Raw genomic sequence first — 18045 nt, 5'->3', positions numbered from 1 at the left:
CTTCCTGAAAAAAACGTTTAAAAAAATATTTTAGGGTTCTTTAGAGATCTTTAAGCTCCAGAAAAATTTTCGACTATGAAATATCTAAGAAAAAAGAACTTTAGAACAATTTTAATTCGTGAAACATTCGCACTGATGTTTTGTCAATGTTTTTTAGCAATAAATAAACTTAAGAATAAAAGACAAAATTCTTTAAATGTTTTTTTTTATTTGTGAATACCATTCTTTTTTAATTGCTATATAATAATAATTTAATTCAACATGCACAGCGATATGACACAGTATGGGATAATAGTTTTTTTTTCGTTATAAATATAAACTACAAAATGTAACAATTGGTAGGATTTCAAACGTTACACCCCCTCGGACTATTTTTTTTTCCTTTATACACACTACTTTGGTAAATCTGGATTTTCTCTAAAACGACGTTCTTATTAACATTTTTCTTTTCACTTTTTTTTTTTGCTTTGCTGCTCTTCTTAACAAATGCTTTCTCTTTTAGGAATAATACCTTCCATCCACTTCTTTTGTGAATTTTGTCTAAAAGTTTAATAATATTTAGCTTAAATACTTTTGTTTGCTTGATAAATACATATAGAGATCAGTGGGGAGATATAACAATATTTTTATTTGTCTATATGCTCTCTGCATGATGAATCATTAAATGGGTGGAGGGAGGGAGGAGGGAGATTAATTTTAATAGTCGTGATATGCATTTTGAATGATCTCACTAGCAAATTGTTTTATTGTTTTACAGAGAAACTTAATATTTCAATTTTTTATTTATTTATTAAATTAAATTTATATATAATTAATTGCGGTGGGAATATAAAGGTCATGATGAATATTTATATTTTTAATTTTAATGGTTAAAAGAAAAATGAAAAACTAAATTTTTATTAACTTTTTTTCATTCAAATTTAATTTTTTAGGAAATTGATTAATTGGGAATCTTTAAAATGCTTTAAAATTAATGTTTTATGGTTGATTCTGACAAAAATCTTTTATTATGAAATAGATTAACTTTTTTAAAAGATTTATAGGATAAAGCTCGGCAATGTCGGCAATGAAATTCATTGAACTAAAAACAGATTTTTTGTTGACTTTGAGTGCATAAAAAGGATAAAAAAGGATTTCTTTTCACAAAAGTCAATTAAATTCAATTTAAAAAGATTTTTATTTTTTTTTAGTGCAAAATTTAGAGAATTCTTGTTTAACACTTTTTTTTCAGACAATTTTGAAATCAGACTTAATGAAAATTTAAAAAAAAATCTTTAGAAAATCTGGGTAAGAAAATACAAACTGTAAAAATCTTACAATTTTAAAATTTTAAGAAAAGATAAAAGATTTTTGACAGAACACCATTTTCTCTTAATATTCTTTCATACAGAATTATTTTACAAATAATAAGGTTTTCAATTGAAATTGTTCTATGTATTAAATAATTGTTGAAGCGTTCGAAGTCTTAAGAAAATCGATTTAACTTTTTTCTCACTCTTTTACCGTATTCTGTAACAACTAACAGAACTTTCAAATTTCTTTTTTTCAACGATGAAGGGCTATATCAGCCTTACCATAGTACAGCTTTTAGCATATTAGGATCTTATCTTTCTCTTTTCTTACTCACAAAGTGTTTAGAAAATTTTAAGCACGTAGAGCTTTAGTATGATAAGACTATAAGACTGCACTACCAGGTCATTCCGAATTTACAATATTTTGTGAACTTTTTATTTGTTTTTCCAATTTGCATTTTTGTTGAATTTTTTTTTGAAAAAAGAGTAAATTTTTAATTGTTTAGTGGCAATAAAAATTCAAAATCCTCATTCACGTTGTTTTCGCGCATTTTAGTAAGCATTCGAATTGCCAGCGCGCGCTCTCACTCTGTCTAACTGTGGGGAATAGAATAACATAATAATAAAAACGTTTCAAAAAATGGGGGGAAAAAGCGGAAAAAGCTCTCTCGTGTGGCGGTGCATTTTATGAATTTTAAAAATGTTGTGCAATCCTTTAGGGGAAAACTGCATAGGATTACGCAATATCCTTCAATGATTTTTTGTTTGTACAATATGTGGGTGGATGCATAAATATATGTTTTTTTTTTTAATAATAATAATTCTATATATTCTTGCGAGTAAACAGATTTTTGAGCTTTAGGAATTCAATATCTGGTCACTTTCTTTCTTTTCTTCTTTTTCGGCTTTGTTTGCTCAACAGCTGTGGTTGGGTTGGTTTGATACTTTTGTGGGGGAGGCGATGTTGTAACATATTATGTGTGTTATATAGTAAATTCCTATATAAAGGATATTTTCCTCTCGCTATCATCCTAACCATTACTAGTTATCACCCTGCTTGCTTATAATTTACAAAAAATACTCATTTTTTACACGAATTATTTTTTCTTTGAGTCGTTTTTGGGTTTATTTTATTTTTAAATATATTTTTTTTCTTTTACTTTAGAATGTCTTCCGAATTTATTTTTCATTTCTTCTCCCCCGCGCAATTTCTTCTTCTCTTTTGCATTTACCTTGAATACTCCTTCAGGGAAGGGGGTTGGTTGCCTTTTGGTTTTACGACACATTCACCATCCCACACACAACTCCTTTGTACGGGTGGTGCTGTGTGCTGGCAATTCTAAAGGGATTTGTGTGTAGCGCCCCCAAGGGGAGATGTCGGTTTGTCCTTCTACTCCTATACATCTTCGTAGTTTTTGCATTGCGGCACAGGTGATGACCAATTCCCATCCGGGAGGCAACGTGGGCGCTCAGGTGGCCCATTGGCGCCATACTGGACAAAGCCCGGACGGCACTGGACACTGAGATAATCTCCGGGATCATAGTGAAATTTCAATGGGGCAATTAAACCATTGGGCGGATCTCCAGGGTACGGGCACTGGGCTTTACCTAAAACCACATATACAACACACAAATAATAATTAATTACAAAATGCCACAAATTACATTCCACGCTCTCACTCTCTCTCTCACAAAGGGATGGATGGAGGTTCTGTATGTGTGGGGCACAGGCAACAACATTCCAGCTGCTGTTGAGCTCACACATCGAGTGGGGCGCGAGGGATTCACATAATTTTCCTTTCTTCCTTTTTTTTCTTCATCAACATAATTAATTCTTTTTTTTCCTGGTATATTTTATAGGTTTATATGTTGGGAGGGAGGTTTATGATGGCACACGAGGTTTTATATTACTTTAAAATTGAGAAAGTTGAGAGGTTTTTATTATATAAAGATCTATTCAGGAATGAAATTCATTTCAATTTGCATACATTTGGGAACGTTTATGGTATACTCAGAAAAATTATTGTCTACCTTTGCGTTCTTGGAAATTATTCTTTGAGCTTTTCCAATCTTTTTTTCTTTCGGGAATAGAGGAAGGAAAAATCAATCAACTAACTTAATCATATTACTACACTAGTCAACCCGAGCCCCCAATCACGTGTGAGCAAACACTATTTTAAGCTATAAATATAGGGCGTATATCAGTAGGGGGATGAATAATACGGTACCCCGAAAAATTTTAAAATAAAAAAATTCCGTTATCTGACCCTTCAGCAGGTAGAAAATGGGAAAAAATCATTTTTTCTGTGGGGGCGCTATAAAGGGGGGTTGGGGCGGAATCCCATATAGCGCTTGCAACTCGTATTGACCCCCTCTACCCCCATACCAAATTTCATCAAGATCGGCCCAGCGGTTTAGGAGGAGTTCATGTGCCACAGACAGACAAACAAACATTTTTAGCTTTATATATTAAGATTCCAGGAAAAAGATAACAATAGAAGATAAATTGATTTTCTCGAGATTTTTTTATTATTTTCTTTCATTTATAAGTAAAGGAAAATAAATTCCTCCCTGATGGAGCTTTCATTCATTGTAAAAGCTTTCCTTGATGTTAGATCAATTATAATTTGTTCAAGACATCTTATGCTTATTTTATCAAACTAATCAAATGAATAATTTCACATTTTCTCAAAGTTCTAATCAATCTAAGATAATTTTGAATTTAATCCCTGCTGGACATATTTTGCATAATTTATGGAACAATTTAAACAGGAACAATACTGCTTTTAATATTTAAATAAAAAGGAAGCTTCCTGAACATTTATTGTCATTAGGAGAAACTATTAACCGAGCTTACTTTACAATGGACTTTACTCGTTTCTTTATTGGCTAAAACTCTTATTTGTGGAAATTATCGTGATACGCGTAATTTTGCAGTTGAGGATCAAAAACGAATAACAAATCGCTAAAAAGACTTCTTTATTTTCCATTTGGATAAATTGGGAAAAATCAGAAAAGTTTTCCTCGAAATTACAAAAAATGACGTCACTATTGAGTATTTTTAAAATTTTTTTTCAATGTGTGAAACATTCAGCCTAATGTTTCATTGAGGATTTTCAGCAAGGAGTTTTTAAATATTTTTTGTTTCAAAATTGTTCGATTTCTACTATCAATTTTAACTGAAAATATGATTAGAATAGGACCGTTAGGCGCTTCTTCCGATACAGCGTAAGCAGCCAAGTTGGGTTCAGTGAAAAAAACTCCTTTTAATCGAGAGAAAATTATTTCTTTTTAGTGAATCTTAATGTTTCAAAAATACCCTTAACTTCTATATGAAACGTAGAAACTTTGAAATATTCGATCTTTTTTCTATGATATATTTATTGTAGTGCACTCAGAAGACATTTTTCAATCAAAACGTCTTCTTTTGTCTAACTTACGTATATGTACTCAACGTATATCTAAATTGGAAAAAAATTATATTCAATCAAATTCGGGAAAATATAATGTTTCACGTGTAAATCAACGTATAACCCAAATAAGCGTCAAATGGTTGAAACAAAAGTCAACGATGAAACATTAACGAAAATGTTTTATGGGTTTTATGCATTTATAAAGCAACAGAAAAAAACATAATAATGACGTCATTGTTTGCATTTTCAGGCAAATGAAGTCTTTCTGGCAATTCCTTAAACTTTTTCGATTCCCATTAAAATTACGATCAAATTACAATATATATTAAAAAAATAAAAAATTTTTTTAGAATGTTCTAAACGTTAACATTGTAACAAATTTCTTGTTAACGTTGAATTCAACTCCTGAGGGCATATACAACGGGGGGAGAATATTAAAAAAAATTTCATCCTGACTTTCCTTCGTTATATGCTGTTAAAAAGGCATATCCTGCCACTACATATACGATATATTTGTATGTTGTACGAAAAAAAAAGGTGGAAGTTAACTATGAAACGCGATGCATCCGTTGATGATCCACCAACACTTCACACAAAAATTTAAATGATTTCATTGACTTTAAAATTGCATGCAATGTACTCCACTGCTGGGGAGCTCTGGTGCGCTACACCCGTGTAAAATAGTAGCTAAAATTCACAAAGTTTTCCAGAATATTTCACAACTTCTCTCTTTTGCAATATGTGTGCTGCTGCTGCTTTTGGAGAGCATGGTATAAGGTTTGGTGTGGAAGTGGGTGGCGGTATGTCTATTTTATTTATACATTTCTGGTCAATTGCGGGAGTGTGGAGTGCCTCACTCCTGGCCCTTTAGTGCAGGATGTGTATAAATTCCCAAAACTTTCTTCCATTTTATCGATTCTCGATGAGTCTTTGATTGTTCTCCATGTGTGTGAGCTTCAGCACAGCTTTTCTGTACTTCCGGGGCTACTTGAGCTTTTGCAGCAAAGAATGGGGAATGTGGGATGAAGTGGCGGGAAGAGGGGTGTGTGGTGGGAATTAAAAGAGTGCCATGCAGGTCATAATACTTACAGAACGGTGGTGGCTGAGACCACAACCCAGTTTCGGCGCAAACAATACTCGCCTCACCCACGAGGATGTGCCCTTCGGTGCAGCTGAACATGACCAGGGCGCCAACAGGGTAGCGTCGTTGGCTATTGGAGCCACTTGTCCCGTCGATACGTCCATTTATCGGCACCAGAGGTTGCGGGCACTGGATTGCTGTATGTACCAGACAAATCGACAAGACACACCTTGTATTATTTCAACAATGTTCCCTAATCTCATGTTCATGCCACATAGAGCATCAGCAGGCACCACACCACAACCTCATCTCCCTCCTTCGCTCTTGTGCAACCAACCCTCCCTCTCCCCCCCAAAGCCATCCCTTGTGTTCACACTCTAATTGGAAATTGATTGAATACTCGGGGATGATGTGTCGATAATGGGGCAAAGTGGGTGAAATTTTCCTCAAGACTTTTTCCACACCCTCATTCACTCTCAAATACAAATTAAGAGATTTTTCGCAAATATTCTTTTTCGCCTTTTTCGGGGATTTATATTTGTTGCTTTTCAATTTGCAATTAACTTCCTTTTTCTCTCATTGTGCCATGACCCACTTTTCGAAATGAATTTCCCATTTAACTCGTTCAAGTGTATTACCTATTGCATAAAGTTATCCAATAAACATTGAAAAGAAATAAAGTGTTGAATGTTTGAGAATTTTTTTTTCACAGTTCAAAAGGAGTTTATCCGATTTTGTTCTGAGAAAAATCTTCTTGAACTTTTCAGAGAGAGAGAGAGAGAGAAAAAAATATTTTTAATTAAAATCAATAAATCTAAATTGAAAACAACAAAAAATCTCTCGACTTGTGAAGAAATGTAATTTTAACTATTAAAAAAAATTGTCTGGTAAATAAATTTTACATTTTATGCTTTGAAGCGCTATGGGCGATAAAAAGCTCATAACATGCATATTATTGATCAATTGACTTTTATTGAACTGCCAGCTATTAAAAATGTTTTACTAACCAAAAGGATTTTTTTTTCATTCAACTCATTATGTTCAACTTTTCTAATTAAAAATTTCATGAATTTAAACAATTTTCACTACTTTAGCTATTTTTTTTTTCAACTCATTTTCTCTCAACTGATAGTAAATTGGAAACTCCCTCTATCATTTTCTTTTCATCATTACAATACACACCGGCGGCAGCAAGTTTGAAAAGTTTTTATTTTTTCAAAAAGATTTTTTTTTATTTTTATCGCTTTTCTCTGCAAATTGTACATGGTTGCATGTTTGCAAATCAAATGCATTTTATTGCATAATTCGCTGTGAGCCATGTAGCGAATAAGACGGAAATTGCGGAGGGTTTTGTTTGAAAAAAAAATGAGAGGAAATTAAAGAAAAAAAATCTAATGGCATTTTTACCGCTGCAGCTGAAACTTTCTTTTTTAATTCGCTATGCGTCTGATTTGATATTCATTGAGGGGAAAAATGACGTTATATCCTTGCGGATAATTTATTTAAAATACATGCACAAACCATGAGAGAGAATTCTCAATGAGTTCGGGACGGAAAATTATAATTTTTGGACGATATTTTGGGGTGGTTTGATTTAGTTTTGTACCATTAATCGATTTTTCATGAATTTTATTAAACTTTAAACACTTTTTTCTCTCTCCATTTTCCCATCTTCGTTTTTTTTTGCACACAAAATGCAAAAGTCTTTAAAATCAGCTGCTGGCTATTGTTGCTACACATACTCTACTCACAGGGTTTGGTGTATGAGGGGTGTTGCACAAAAGGAGAGTAGAATCAGATATAGCAAGAGGAAATTAATTTAATCTTAAAGCTTAATCTCATTTGAAGAGAGAAATTTACTTTGCAAGTGAATGATTTTCAAAGCTTTTCTCTCTCCTGATAAGAGATTGTAATCACTTTATGCTTCTTTGTGCTTTCGGGGGATAATTCGCTTTTCACACCCAAGCCTCAATTTAACAAGCAAAATATTTTAGGATGAATTACTCACCCACATTGGATTATTATCAGAAAATAAGCACCTCCTCGAAGCTTTCGAGTCGACACCAGTCTCGTTTTTTTTTCTTATTCTCACAACTTTGCTCCTTTTGAGCGTGATAATCACATTTTATATTTATGTATGTATGTTACTCGCAGCAGTGTTGGAGAGCTTTATGCTCATTTGGGAGGCCAACAAGGATATATTTGAATTTGCGAGGTGTGTGCAAGAAATTTCATTTTCATCTACCCTTTTAAATAAATATCAACGAGGTAGGATGGAGTATGTGTGCAAGCACACAGTTGCGAGTTAATTAAGCTAATTTCTAAATTTATTTAAAATCCCTCCTCTCGCGACACACGTGACACGTTTTGCATGTACGTAGAAATAAGAAGTGCAATAAATCTCGCATATATCCTTTTATTAGTTTAAAGGACGTGAAGAGAAATTAGCAAATGATGGAGTTGGATTTTAATGAAATTCATGCTATACTTTCTCTCATCATTCAGACAGCTAATTCTGTGGTTTTATGATTTTTTTTTCTAAAGAGATTTCAATTAAGACATAAAAGTAATTAAAAAAACATTTTTTTCTATTCAAATAATGGAAAACATTATCACTGAATGCCCGGAGCAAGAATGAATAAACTTCTTTTCAATTCATTTTAATTGAAAAAGAATATTTTTAAAGGTTATTTTTCAAGCTAAATGGGTCTTGTTCTCATAGAATATTACCCAAAGTTAATTTCTTTAACAATAAATGGCGCAACTTTGAGCAAATCTTTGGGCATGGGCGCCTTCCATTAACTAACTTAACTTGTTGAATAACGTGCGGATCAATTCAAAAGCCAATGTGCTACATCATCATGGAGAAAACTCATTTAAATATTTAAAAGAAATTCTAATATATATCGATCAATATGCGGGGAAAAATAACTATGCATGTGGCTCTAAGGATAAGGACGCGCGATATCTCTCTCCTTGTAAGAAAAATATATTCATCCTACATAAATTATGCAAAATAAAGAATTATGCAAATACCAAAAAGCTCGCCGCATGGAACACCGAGCTTTCTCTCTCTCTACTAAAACATGGTACGTTTGGGGGGGTGTTTCGCATTTTTCTCACATTACTGATTTAAGGTCAGAAATGATGAATTAACATTGTTTGCCCTCACGACAGCTGGGGCAAAAAAAATCCCCACAGAATGTTGCGCTGCAAAGGAGCGAAGAGATTTTTTCTCTTCCTTTTTTTTGCATTTTTCCTACAGTATGTGAAAAATTGTTTTAAGCACAATTTCGAAATAAATAAATAAATTTATTTTTGATTTTGATTATTTTAAAATTGTTTGCAATATTGACGGGGATGATAAATTTATCCTATAGAGAGAGAAAAATGTGAGCATTTCACCCCAAATGCCAATTGAAAATATAATATTAATTAAATTATATTTTAGCAACACCAATTCGGTTGGAACTTGAAATTGTTCCCATGATTTTATTATCTAATATGTTTTATCATAAATATGTGAATTGAATTTACCTCCCAAAAATAAATGCGATGAATGATAATATTGTAAATAAATTTAATTAAATCAATATGAAACCAATATTGAGGCTGCAGGTATTTTTTTTTATTTTAAATTAATAATTATGCAGGACGATTAAATTTCACACACGAAAATTAAATAATAAAATTTTGATTCAGAGAAAAAATGGTCTTTGACAAAATTGATAAATTACTAATTGAATGGGGACAAAGACATATTTTTGCTGACAAGCTAAAGCTTTTTAACAAAATAAAATTGATTCATTGCGTCAACACTGATAAAACTAATATTTTTTTGTTAAAATTCATTTAATTGCTGTCATTTAATTTATTGACTGATAAAAAAATTAATTTATGTTCGGAAATAATTATTTAATAGTAAATGAGGTGATAACGTTATAAAGATTCAATGCTGTGGCACTCAAAGCCGGTGGGCGCCACATAGAAGCTTTGTGCCCTCAGTAACCTCGATTCTCAGTCTCTCAGGCTGAGACTCTCAGTCTTCGATCGACAAGGGTTAAGTTACGACTAATTCACTATTTTGTTCTTCTCATTTCTCTCTGCTAAACTGAACCAATCTTTTGTCTTACTTTCTCTCTCACGGACTATCTTTGCTCTTTTCTTCCGTTTTCTTTTTTCTCGCATAGTTGTTGTTGTTAGCCATTTCCAGGAGATGGCAGCAATATCAGTTACTGTCCATTTAGGGATACTCACTCTATGAGCAGATTAACATTCGCTGGATTGTGAGTCTGAGCCGTACAAGATCTACACTAAACCTAATTAAAATCCAATTTAAACTTTTTAAACGATGTAGAACTTCTTAATTTTTTTTTCTAAAATATATACAGCTAAAGACAGTAAAACATTTTCATTTTCAATAGTTAAAACGTCGCTGAATAAAGTGATTTTTTTTACAACTTTAAAGAGCAAATTATACGTAATACCGTGTAGAGCGACTGTCGTCATGGAGAGTATGTAAAAAAAAATATATTTTAAAATTGAGAAAAAAAAAATGCTGAAAACTCAATAAAAACTTTCATTTCCTCGAGCCTTTTCACGCGGACCTATAATAATTTTATTCACTGTACCATAAAAATGGCAATTTATCGGGTTGTTGCTTTTAAATGCGAATTATGCAAATATAACACGTGCGATTTTCGTGGGTTTTAGAACCAGCATACATATAACGTAATATATATTGCCAAATTGCATCGTCCTTTTACCCCCATAATGCAATATGTGTGCGACCACAGAAATGGATGAAATCGCAAGTGTTTGTGGGGGTTGCAGCAATATGCGGGAACTGCTGGGGCGTTTAAATTTGTATGAGAGAGTGAAATTTGGGGCCCCGCGGGGGTGTAAAGGTTGTAAATGAATTTATTCACCACCACACAGTATTGCTCCATTGGGTGGATTTAGATAGCATTGCTTCCAGGGGTGGAGAAGACTGACTGACTACATAGTAGCATGGGGGAGGGCGGCACTCGAGGGTACGGGGGAGCGATGTTTATTGGCAAAATGCGAATGAGGGATTGAGGGAAGAGATTTTTTACCTCTGCACCGTGGAACGGGACCACTCCATATACCAGATGGTTCACACTCCAGTCCAGGTGGGCCACTGAGTCGATATCCCCAGGAACATTTGAATACAGCACGCCCCCATGCTGAGGTATTCAATTCCACAAGGCTCAAATGGGGATCCTCCAGATACAGTGAGGGACACTGGACAGGATGGCACGATGGTGGGGGTGATGACCAATTTCCTATATATACCAATAAGCAAATATGAAGCAAGAAAACCAGGTGTGATTGGATGAATTTGTGTCCTTCTTACCAGATGCCAGGCACGTGGAATTGGCAACGCCATCGAGTGTGTATCCCAAGGGGCAGTGATACAGTGCCCTCTGACCCAACTTTGTACCCTCGAGACGTAGCTGGAGCGGAGCTAGAGGATCCGGTACCATTGGGCACTGGGACACTATACATGGAGAAAAAAATAGTGAAAATTCAATTGAAAATTTAATTTGAAAAAATTGCATTGAGTGGTTTAATCTACCAGCAAGGCGCGCAGAATTCAATAGATGATGGAAAATCAATTTAAATTACAACGCGTTAGTGCCCAATAAAATATTTTTATACACAGAATTATCCTTTAGAAAGAAGAAAGTATATAAAGTGCGATGAACTGTAGGAGAAAAAGTTGCTTGTACAGTAGCGATAAACTTTCCAATAAATTACATACATAGAGCTCAAGTCTAGCTCACTCTAAGCTGCCTCTCCCCCTTAATCCACTCGCCTCAAGTCCACCCCCTTGAGGTTTTATAAGGCGCCTTAAATGGTCAAAACACTCACCAGCGACAACAATGACGATACTATTGGTGAGTCCCCGTGGTGAGGCACATGTATACGTGCCCGTATCCTGATTTTGAATATCCTTTATCGTCAGACGGTACTTGTTGGCCTTCTCCTCGGGCATGGTGGACCAACCCGTGAGATATTGGCGAAAGTATCCAGTCCATGTCCATTCGGGTGTACCACGGGGTCGGGGGTACATACAGTCGAGGTGTATGGTACTCCCGGGGAGAACTGCTAGCACACCACTCGGTTCAAAGGCACCCGATCCCACACCCACCTTAATACGAATGGACGGTGGGCTGTCATCTGCAGACGAAGGGAGGATATTTCAATCAATTTATTAAAATTCACTCTCACACAGTAACCCCCACATCCTTCTTCCTCCTTCCCTGCCCTGTGGAACGTTGAGACTATGCAAATCTTCTTGCCATCCATGTGAACAAGTGCACATCCCCATTTTGCCCAAACCACCTCCCTCTTCATCCCTCTCTGGGGATTTTCCTCGCACGACCAGTGTGAGACAGTCTACACAGAAAACATCTTAGCTCAGATTGAAGATATGAGTTCGAAGGAGGAAGATTTAGTGCGATGGATTGTAAAGAGTTTTGGCAACATATCGAACCGAAACATATTGATTGAACAAATTCAACAAATTTTTGGAAGGAAATCTTTGTAGTGTGTGATTGAATTAAGTAGAAAAATGATTTAACAATCACACAAAAAATTCCTCAAAGGGACAAGAAAAAATCATTTAGGCAATATAAAAAGAATTAATTTGAAAAGAAAATCATAATAAGGGTTAATTAATCTTGTAGATAAATGTTAAGATATAATACAAAGTTCTCTCAGTGTAGCAACAATGTATTAATTTTATCTAAACACATTACATAAACTATTTAATTATAAACTCCAATTGAATTGGAGGTAATTGAAGTAAATTGAAACATTCTCTTCAATATGAGCTTCAGAAATTTGCTTAAAAGCTCTTCAATAATATTGTTGTAGAACTTTTGAAAGTTAAAGCAAATTATGCTTTTTGGTATGAAATTGAATGGAAAATTTAGGGATTGAAATTGTTTCTTGAGATTTCTCTTAAATCTAATCAAAAGAAGGGACCTAATTCTTATCCTTTAGTAAAAGTATTGAGTAAAATAAGAAAAATCTTTAATCTAGAATTCCCTCAGCTCTTTCTTTTACCAGAGGAAAATCATAAAGTTTCCACGGGAAAATTTATATTCTTTCCTTTCATCCCTTGAGGGGGGTGAAATTTCTTTTCCTTTTTTTGGCACACACACATCGTCTAGCACCTACCTGAATAGTTGGTGAGAAGTGTTGTTGGAACACATGACGGCATCCGTGGTGCCCATAGCCCGTTGGAGCACAAAACACGAGACTCCCCGAGAAGTTTGTACATACCCAAGTCTTTGCATCTGGCCTGGAGTGAGTGGCCATGGGGTAGATCCCAGCCGACGGTCTATACAGGAAGAAGGGGCACATAGTAATTAACATAATGGCGCAATGTTGCAGGCAAAATCTCTCACCCAAAAAGGACAAAACAAGGGGGGGAGGAGGGTGGTGTTGAAAAAGTACACACACCATCCTCAAATTAATAACAATTATCCCATCTCTCGAGACGCGCGCGCGGCGGAAACTAAAAGGAGAGGATTTATCAAGCATTTCGTAAATATTTGCGTGCCTGAGCATGAATTCATTTGACTCATTTTTCATGTGCCTTGTGGAAAAAAATGAAGGAATATTGTATACATAATCGATATAATGTGGATAAATTTCGCCACGTTACAGTCTGTGAGGAAAGGCTATTCGTCAGTGTGTGAGGAGTACAAAAAAAAGTATAATAATAAATATACTAAACAGGAAAAATATACTCATACACACCATAATAAATTACCCACTAAGCTTAAATTATTCATACACTATTGTACATAAAAATTGATTCACTCCCCGCACTTTCGGTTGGATACAAAAGGCATAATGTATTTGCGAAAAAAAAGAAAGAAAAAATAGTTTTGGCGCGGGGAGTAGTAAAAATATTTTATATTCTAATGAAATTAGAGCCATGACTCGTGTGCTGTCCGGGAGCAATAATCATTTGTCTCCGTAATTGCTAGTTTTGCTTTTTTTGCTGCTTCCCCAGAGAAGCTCGTTCTGTTTCAATCATCCCTCTGTGTGGTGGACAAGAAGTGGTTGTGAATAAAAATTTGAGTGCGAGGTTTAATGTGCGGCACATAGAGTTGTGAACTGCCATCATATATGAAATTAAAATGAGACAGAATCGCCATCAAATAATTCTTCGACCACTCGTCATCCTCATAATCCTCCTCCCAGGACACTTGTGTGCGGCTAGAGAAGTTCAAACAGTTCACAAGTTACGCGTATCGAAAAGATGTAATAAATTCATGTTTTAGTAGAGAGAAAGTACTATACTTGAGAGAATTAATCAAGGGGTTTGTCATGATGATCACAAAATTCAATGAGTTCTTATACCCAAAGAGATTTTATGTGATATTTGCTCCACAATGTAGTATAAGCACAAAACAGAAGGGGATTAAAATTTCTTCTTACGACATGGGGGTGCTCTTGAAGCTTTTTTTGCAAGAGTTACACCCCATCAGGAGTTTTGGGATATTGAATAACTTTACGATGTGTATGGAAAAAAGCTTTTGTGCAACTAATTCAATTTTATTGAAGGAGTGTTTTTGTGCTTCCATTCGGTCAACATATGCTATTTTCAGCACAATGTTGTATATGCTATGCATGATCTTGGAAGGAGAATAAAAAACATCTACAGTGGACGTGCTAAAAGAATTTTGCAGTTTTTTACGAGTTTTACGTAAAGTTAGAAAATTTTTATTAATGAAAAATTCTTTGAGAAAAAAAAATTGATTTGAAACTCTCATTGGCAAAACTTACAGAATATATGGAAAATTCTGTACCATTTCTGTAATCAATAAAAGGTCAATAGTTTTTGAATTCTTGCTCAAATTAGCTAAATATTTGAGAACTATATTAAATTAAACATACATACAGTTTAATCTATACGGAATGTTTAAGAATATATATGTAATGAATATTTCTTGCTCTGCTACTATTTGCAATTCAATAAATCAAAGATATGCAGTGGAGGCGCCAAGTATTAAACTATGTATTGCAAGTGAAAAGTTTGATGCTGTGGCGTATGTAGCTTAAGAGTGTGTTTTCCATGTCTAAATAATTCCCTAGAAGTTTAAGCTGTTTAAGATCTACTTTAAAGATTAAAAGAAATTAATTCCATATTAAAAACTCAAGATTTTTATTAAATTGATTTTTAATCGTTAGAATCATTAGAATAAACAACTAAACATAGAAAAATGTTAAACTTCCAGTGTGAATCAAAGAGACATTAACCGTTAGAAATGTAACGAAAAATAGGCAAAACATTATAAAATAAACGTCAATTGTGAGAAAATAAATGTCAAGCATTAAACAACAGACGTTGAATGTTATAGAATCTCAACACTACAACCGTTTTTTTTTTCAATGTTTAATATTCTCATAATTTTTAAGCAGTTTGAACGTTTCTGACTAACAAATTGACATGATTTGTCTGCTCCAAATGGATATAAGGGAATCTAATCCTTTCTTTTTCCACGCCATTTCGCGTGTACAGTGCAATTGGCACGCTCTGTAAATTCTATACAAATGAAGGAAATATTCTAAATTTCAAAACTTGCCTTGGATTTCATATCTCTTTTTTTTACTACCTACATACATATTCCACACTAAAAGTTCCCCTCAAAGCATATTGTTATCACAAAGTGCCATCAAGTCACGACCTCCACGGGTGGAGGAAAGAAATGCTTTACCCCATCGTTGAAATAAATAATATAGCCTATTTCTATATAATAAAGAAAGGATTTCGTTCCTGTACAGCTATGCATTTCTACACCGTTGGTCCGATCGTGATGAAATTTGGTACAGAGACTACTGATACCAGGCGGTTTTTACCAACGACATTCATTTTCCCCCCAGAGCCCCCCTTCATATAGCCCTCATATAAAATTCATGCTTTTTTGGCTACTTTTTGAATTTGGCGCCATAAATGTTGTGTGAAATTCACTTTTTCCCTTTGCAATATCTGTTGGAGGTTCTGCATGGCCCATCTTCTATCTATATAATAAAGAAAGGATTTCGTTCCTGTACAGCTATGCATTTCTACACCGTTGGTCCGATCGCGATGAAATTTGGTACAGAGACTACTGATACCAGGCGGTTTTTACCAACGACATTCATTTTCCCCCCAGAGCCCCCCTTCATATAGCCCTCATATAAAATTCATGCTTTTTTGACTACTTTTTGAATTTGGCGCCATAAATGTTGTGTGAAATTCACTTTTTCCCTTTGCAATATCTGTTGGAGGTTTTGCATGGCCCATCTTCTATATAATAAAGAAAGGATTTCGTGTCTGTACAGCTATGCATTTCTACACCGTTGGTCCGATCGTGATGAAATTTGGTACAGAGACTACTAATACCAGGCGATTTTTACCAACGAATAATATTTCTATTGGACCTTTTTCATCTCAATTATTTTCTCCATCTAAAATTTGCGCGAAGCGCAACAAATCCCCGCGAAGCGGGGCGAGGTAAATTGGAGCGAAGCGACAATTTACCTCGTCATGGTTCATAAAATAAAAATAGAAAATACTTTGGTGCGATAATGGTGTATATCGTGTCTCTGCATTCAACTAAAAATTTGATTTGTTTTGGGACAGAAAAGAATTTTTTCTTCTGACTCTTTTTTTTTGAAAAGGACATCTCACATTTTTTGTGAGCCTGCAATGCGCTTCAAAAAGCCAATTTGTGGGAAATAAAAATGACAAGCCCCTAGTGGAATATCTCCACACCAAGATGGGAACCCAGGGGGAAGAAGTGGAGGGGAAAAAGCCATTGGACCAAATTGAAATGCTCTAAAGTAATGGTTCTAGGTGGAATTACAACTTTGGAATTTTCCCCGTTGAAAATTGCGATGTGAAACGGACTGTGAAAATACCAATCGCTGTTTGAGATATTCTCTGGGCGTTTAGGAAATCATTCTCATTTAATTTCCCAACCCATAAATCTCTAAAATATTTTTCCTTCCTCCACCAGTGGAGGCATGCTGCTACTACGTGGTCCACGGGCACTACCCCGACTACATCACCCTCTACACCCCGGAGGAATTAAATGAGTACAAATTGTGGTACGAGACGGACGAGGATATCCTCAAAGTGTGCAATCTTGGCGAAAATGAAGGGGATATTCAAATCACCCGTCCCCCTGGGTACGATACCGCCGCCGTACGAGTCCCACAAGTGAAGGATGAAGAAAATATTCTGGGGGTGGATACCACCCAGCAGGGTGCTGTTGCTGCTGCTGAGGAACCATCTCACGAAATTGATGAAAAGTCGCAAGTTTATGTGAAAAATAGCACACCAAATCACGTCACACTGAAGCCAAATATTGTGCCGGAAGAATCCTATAAGTATACCGAAGACATTCATTGAATCCCGAAAAGACTTTTTCTATTTATATATTTAATCGATTTTCTCTTCTCTTTTCTCGCCCTCATCTACCCATGTCTCCCTTCTTCCCCGCCATATCCCTCATCCCGGCTACATATGACCCCGAAATAAAAAAGAAGTCAGGAAAACATCGAGAGCTGCAAATTGGTCAAACAAGTCACAATTTCTGTAAATTTCCACGTAAGCGTAAATCCACACACGGGAAGTATCGAAATTATTCACGTGAAGGGTGACACGAGGTGAAAGGAATTTTCCTCCTTTGCCATCGTAAAGCAGAATTTTCCAATCTCAGCGCGAAAATGGATGAAAAATGTGTGGAGGGAGAGATTGCTTGGTGGAAATCATATGCATCAAACGCTTGAACAGGAGGAGGACGGGGGGTGGCAAACACAGCGACATAAGCATTAAAAATGCAAATTTACATAAGCAAAAAAAAAAAGAAGAAAAAAATCTCGAAAATTGACATAATTTGTGGCACAAACTTAAATATGTATGAAAAAGGAATATAATGGAGTGGAAATTGTAATTGAATGTTATATATGGGTACAGCAATAAATCATTTTTCCTACGACAGACCTTCACCCATAAACCACCCGGTAAGGAGGACGTGTGCGGGTAAGCGCGTCCTTTGCTAAAGCAGGCAGGCAGGCAGGCAAAGGGAAGTACATTGTGGTGAAATGAGTAAATTTTTCTAATAAAATGTGATTTCTATCGAAATATCCTACCACCAAAGCTTTGCAGAGCTTTTTACTACATCACTCCTTCTTCCTATATATATTAAAAAAAAAGATGTATGTACGT

The 18045-nt window shown here is 35.1% G+C and overlaps 2 protein-coding genes across 3 annotated transcripts in view; one reads left to right on the top strand and one right to left on the bottom strand.

Moving 5' to 3' along the window:
- Positions 1-188: 188 nt before the first annotated feature.
- The window catches only part of LOC129792200 (locomotion-related protein Hikaru genki), a 38886-nt gene continuing 21029 nt past the window's right edge, over positions 189-18045 (bottom strand). The window contains exons 5-10 of the mRNA XM_055831020.1: positions 12996-13158; positions 11682-11990; positions 11164-11307; positions 10883-11092; positions 5795-5983; positions 189-2900 (exon numbers count right to left, since the gene is read on the bottom strand). Coding sequence (XP_055686995.1) covers positions 2689-2900; positions 5795-5983; positions 10883-11092; positions 11164-11307; positions 11682-11990; positions 12996-13158 — 1227 coding nt within the window. The 3' untranslated portion in view covers positions 189-2688. The remainder of the gene's footprint in view (positions 2901-5794; positions 5984-10882; positions 11093-11163; positions 11308-11681; positions 11991-12995; positions 13159-18045) is intronic.
- Positions 13775-17812, top strand: LOC129792201 (uncharacterized). 2 transcript variants are annotated; one of them, XM_055831022.1, is made up of 3 exons: positions 13775-14090; positions 16832-17204; positions 17364-17812. In XM_055831022.1, exons 1-3 carry the CDS (start codon positions 13967-13969, stop codon positions 17485-17487), a joined length of 621 nt encoding a protein of 206 aa, XP_055686997.1. In that variant the 5' UTR covers positions 13775-13966; the 3' UTR covers positions 17488-17812. The 2 variants fall into 2 exon arrangements, with proteins under 2 accessions (XP_055686997.1, XP_055686996.1); XM_055831021.1 differs by having other exon boundaries at positions 17361-17812.

Source organism: Lutzomyia longipalpis, chromosome 3 (genome assembly GCF_024334085.1).
Source record: "Lutzomyia longipalpis isolate SR_M1_2022 chromosome 3, ASM2433408v1".
NCBI classification, from domain to species: Eukaryota; Metazoa; Arthropoda; class Insecta; order Diptera; family Psychodidae; genus Lutzomyia; species Lutzomyia longipalpis.
This window is presented reverse-complemented; position numbering and strand designations above follow the sequence as displayed.

What these genes read in the sequence shown, in the direction of transcription:
- LOC129792201 (XM_055831021.1), top strand. Translation starts at nt 13,967, where the DNA reads ATGAGACAGAATCGCCATCAAATAATTCTTCGACCACTCGTCATCCTC. An exon ending in GTTACGCGTATCGAAAAGAT is followed by an intron (nt 14,091 to 16,831) that starts GTAATAAATTCA and finishes TTCCTCCACCAG; the next exon opens with TGGAGGCATGCTGCTACTAC. An exon ending in GTGCCGGAAGAATCCTATAA is followed by an intron (nt 17,205 to 17,360) that starts GTATACCGAAGA and finishes GAAATAAAAAAG; the next exon opens with AAGTCAGGAAAACATCGAGA.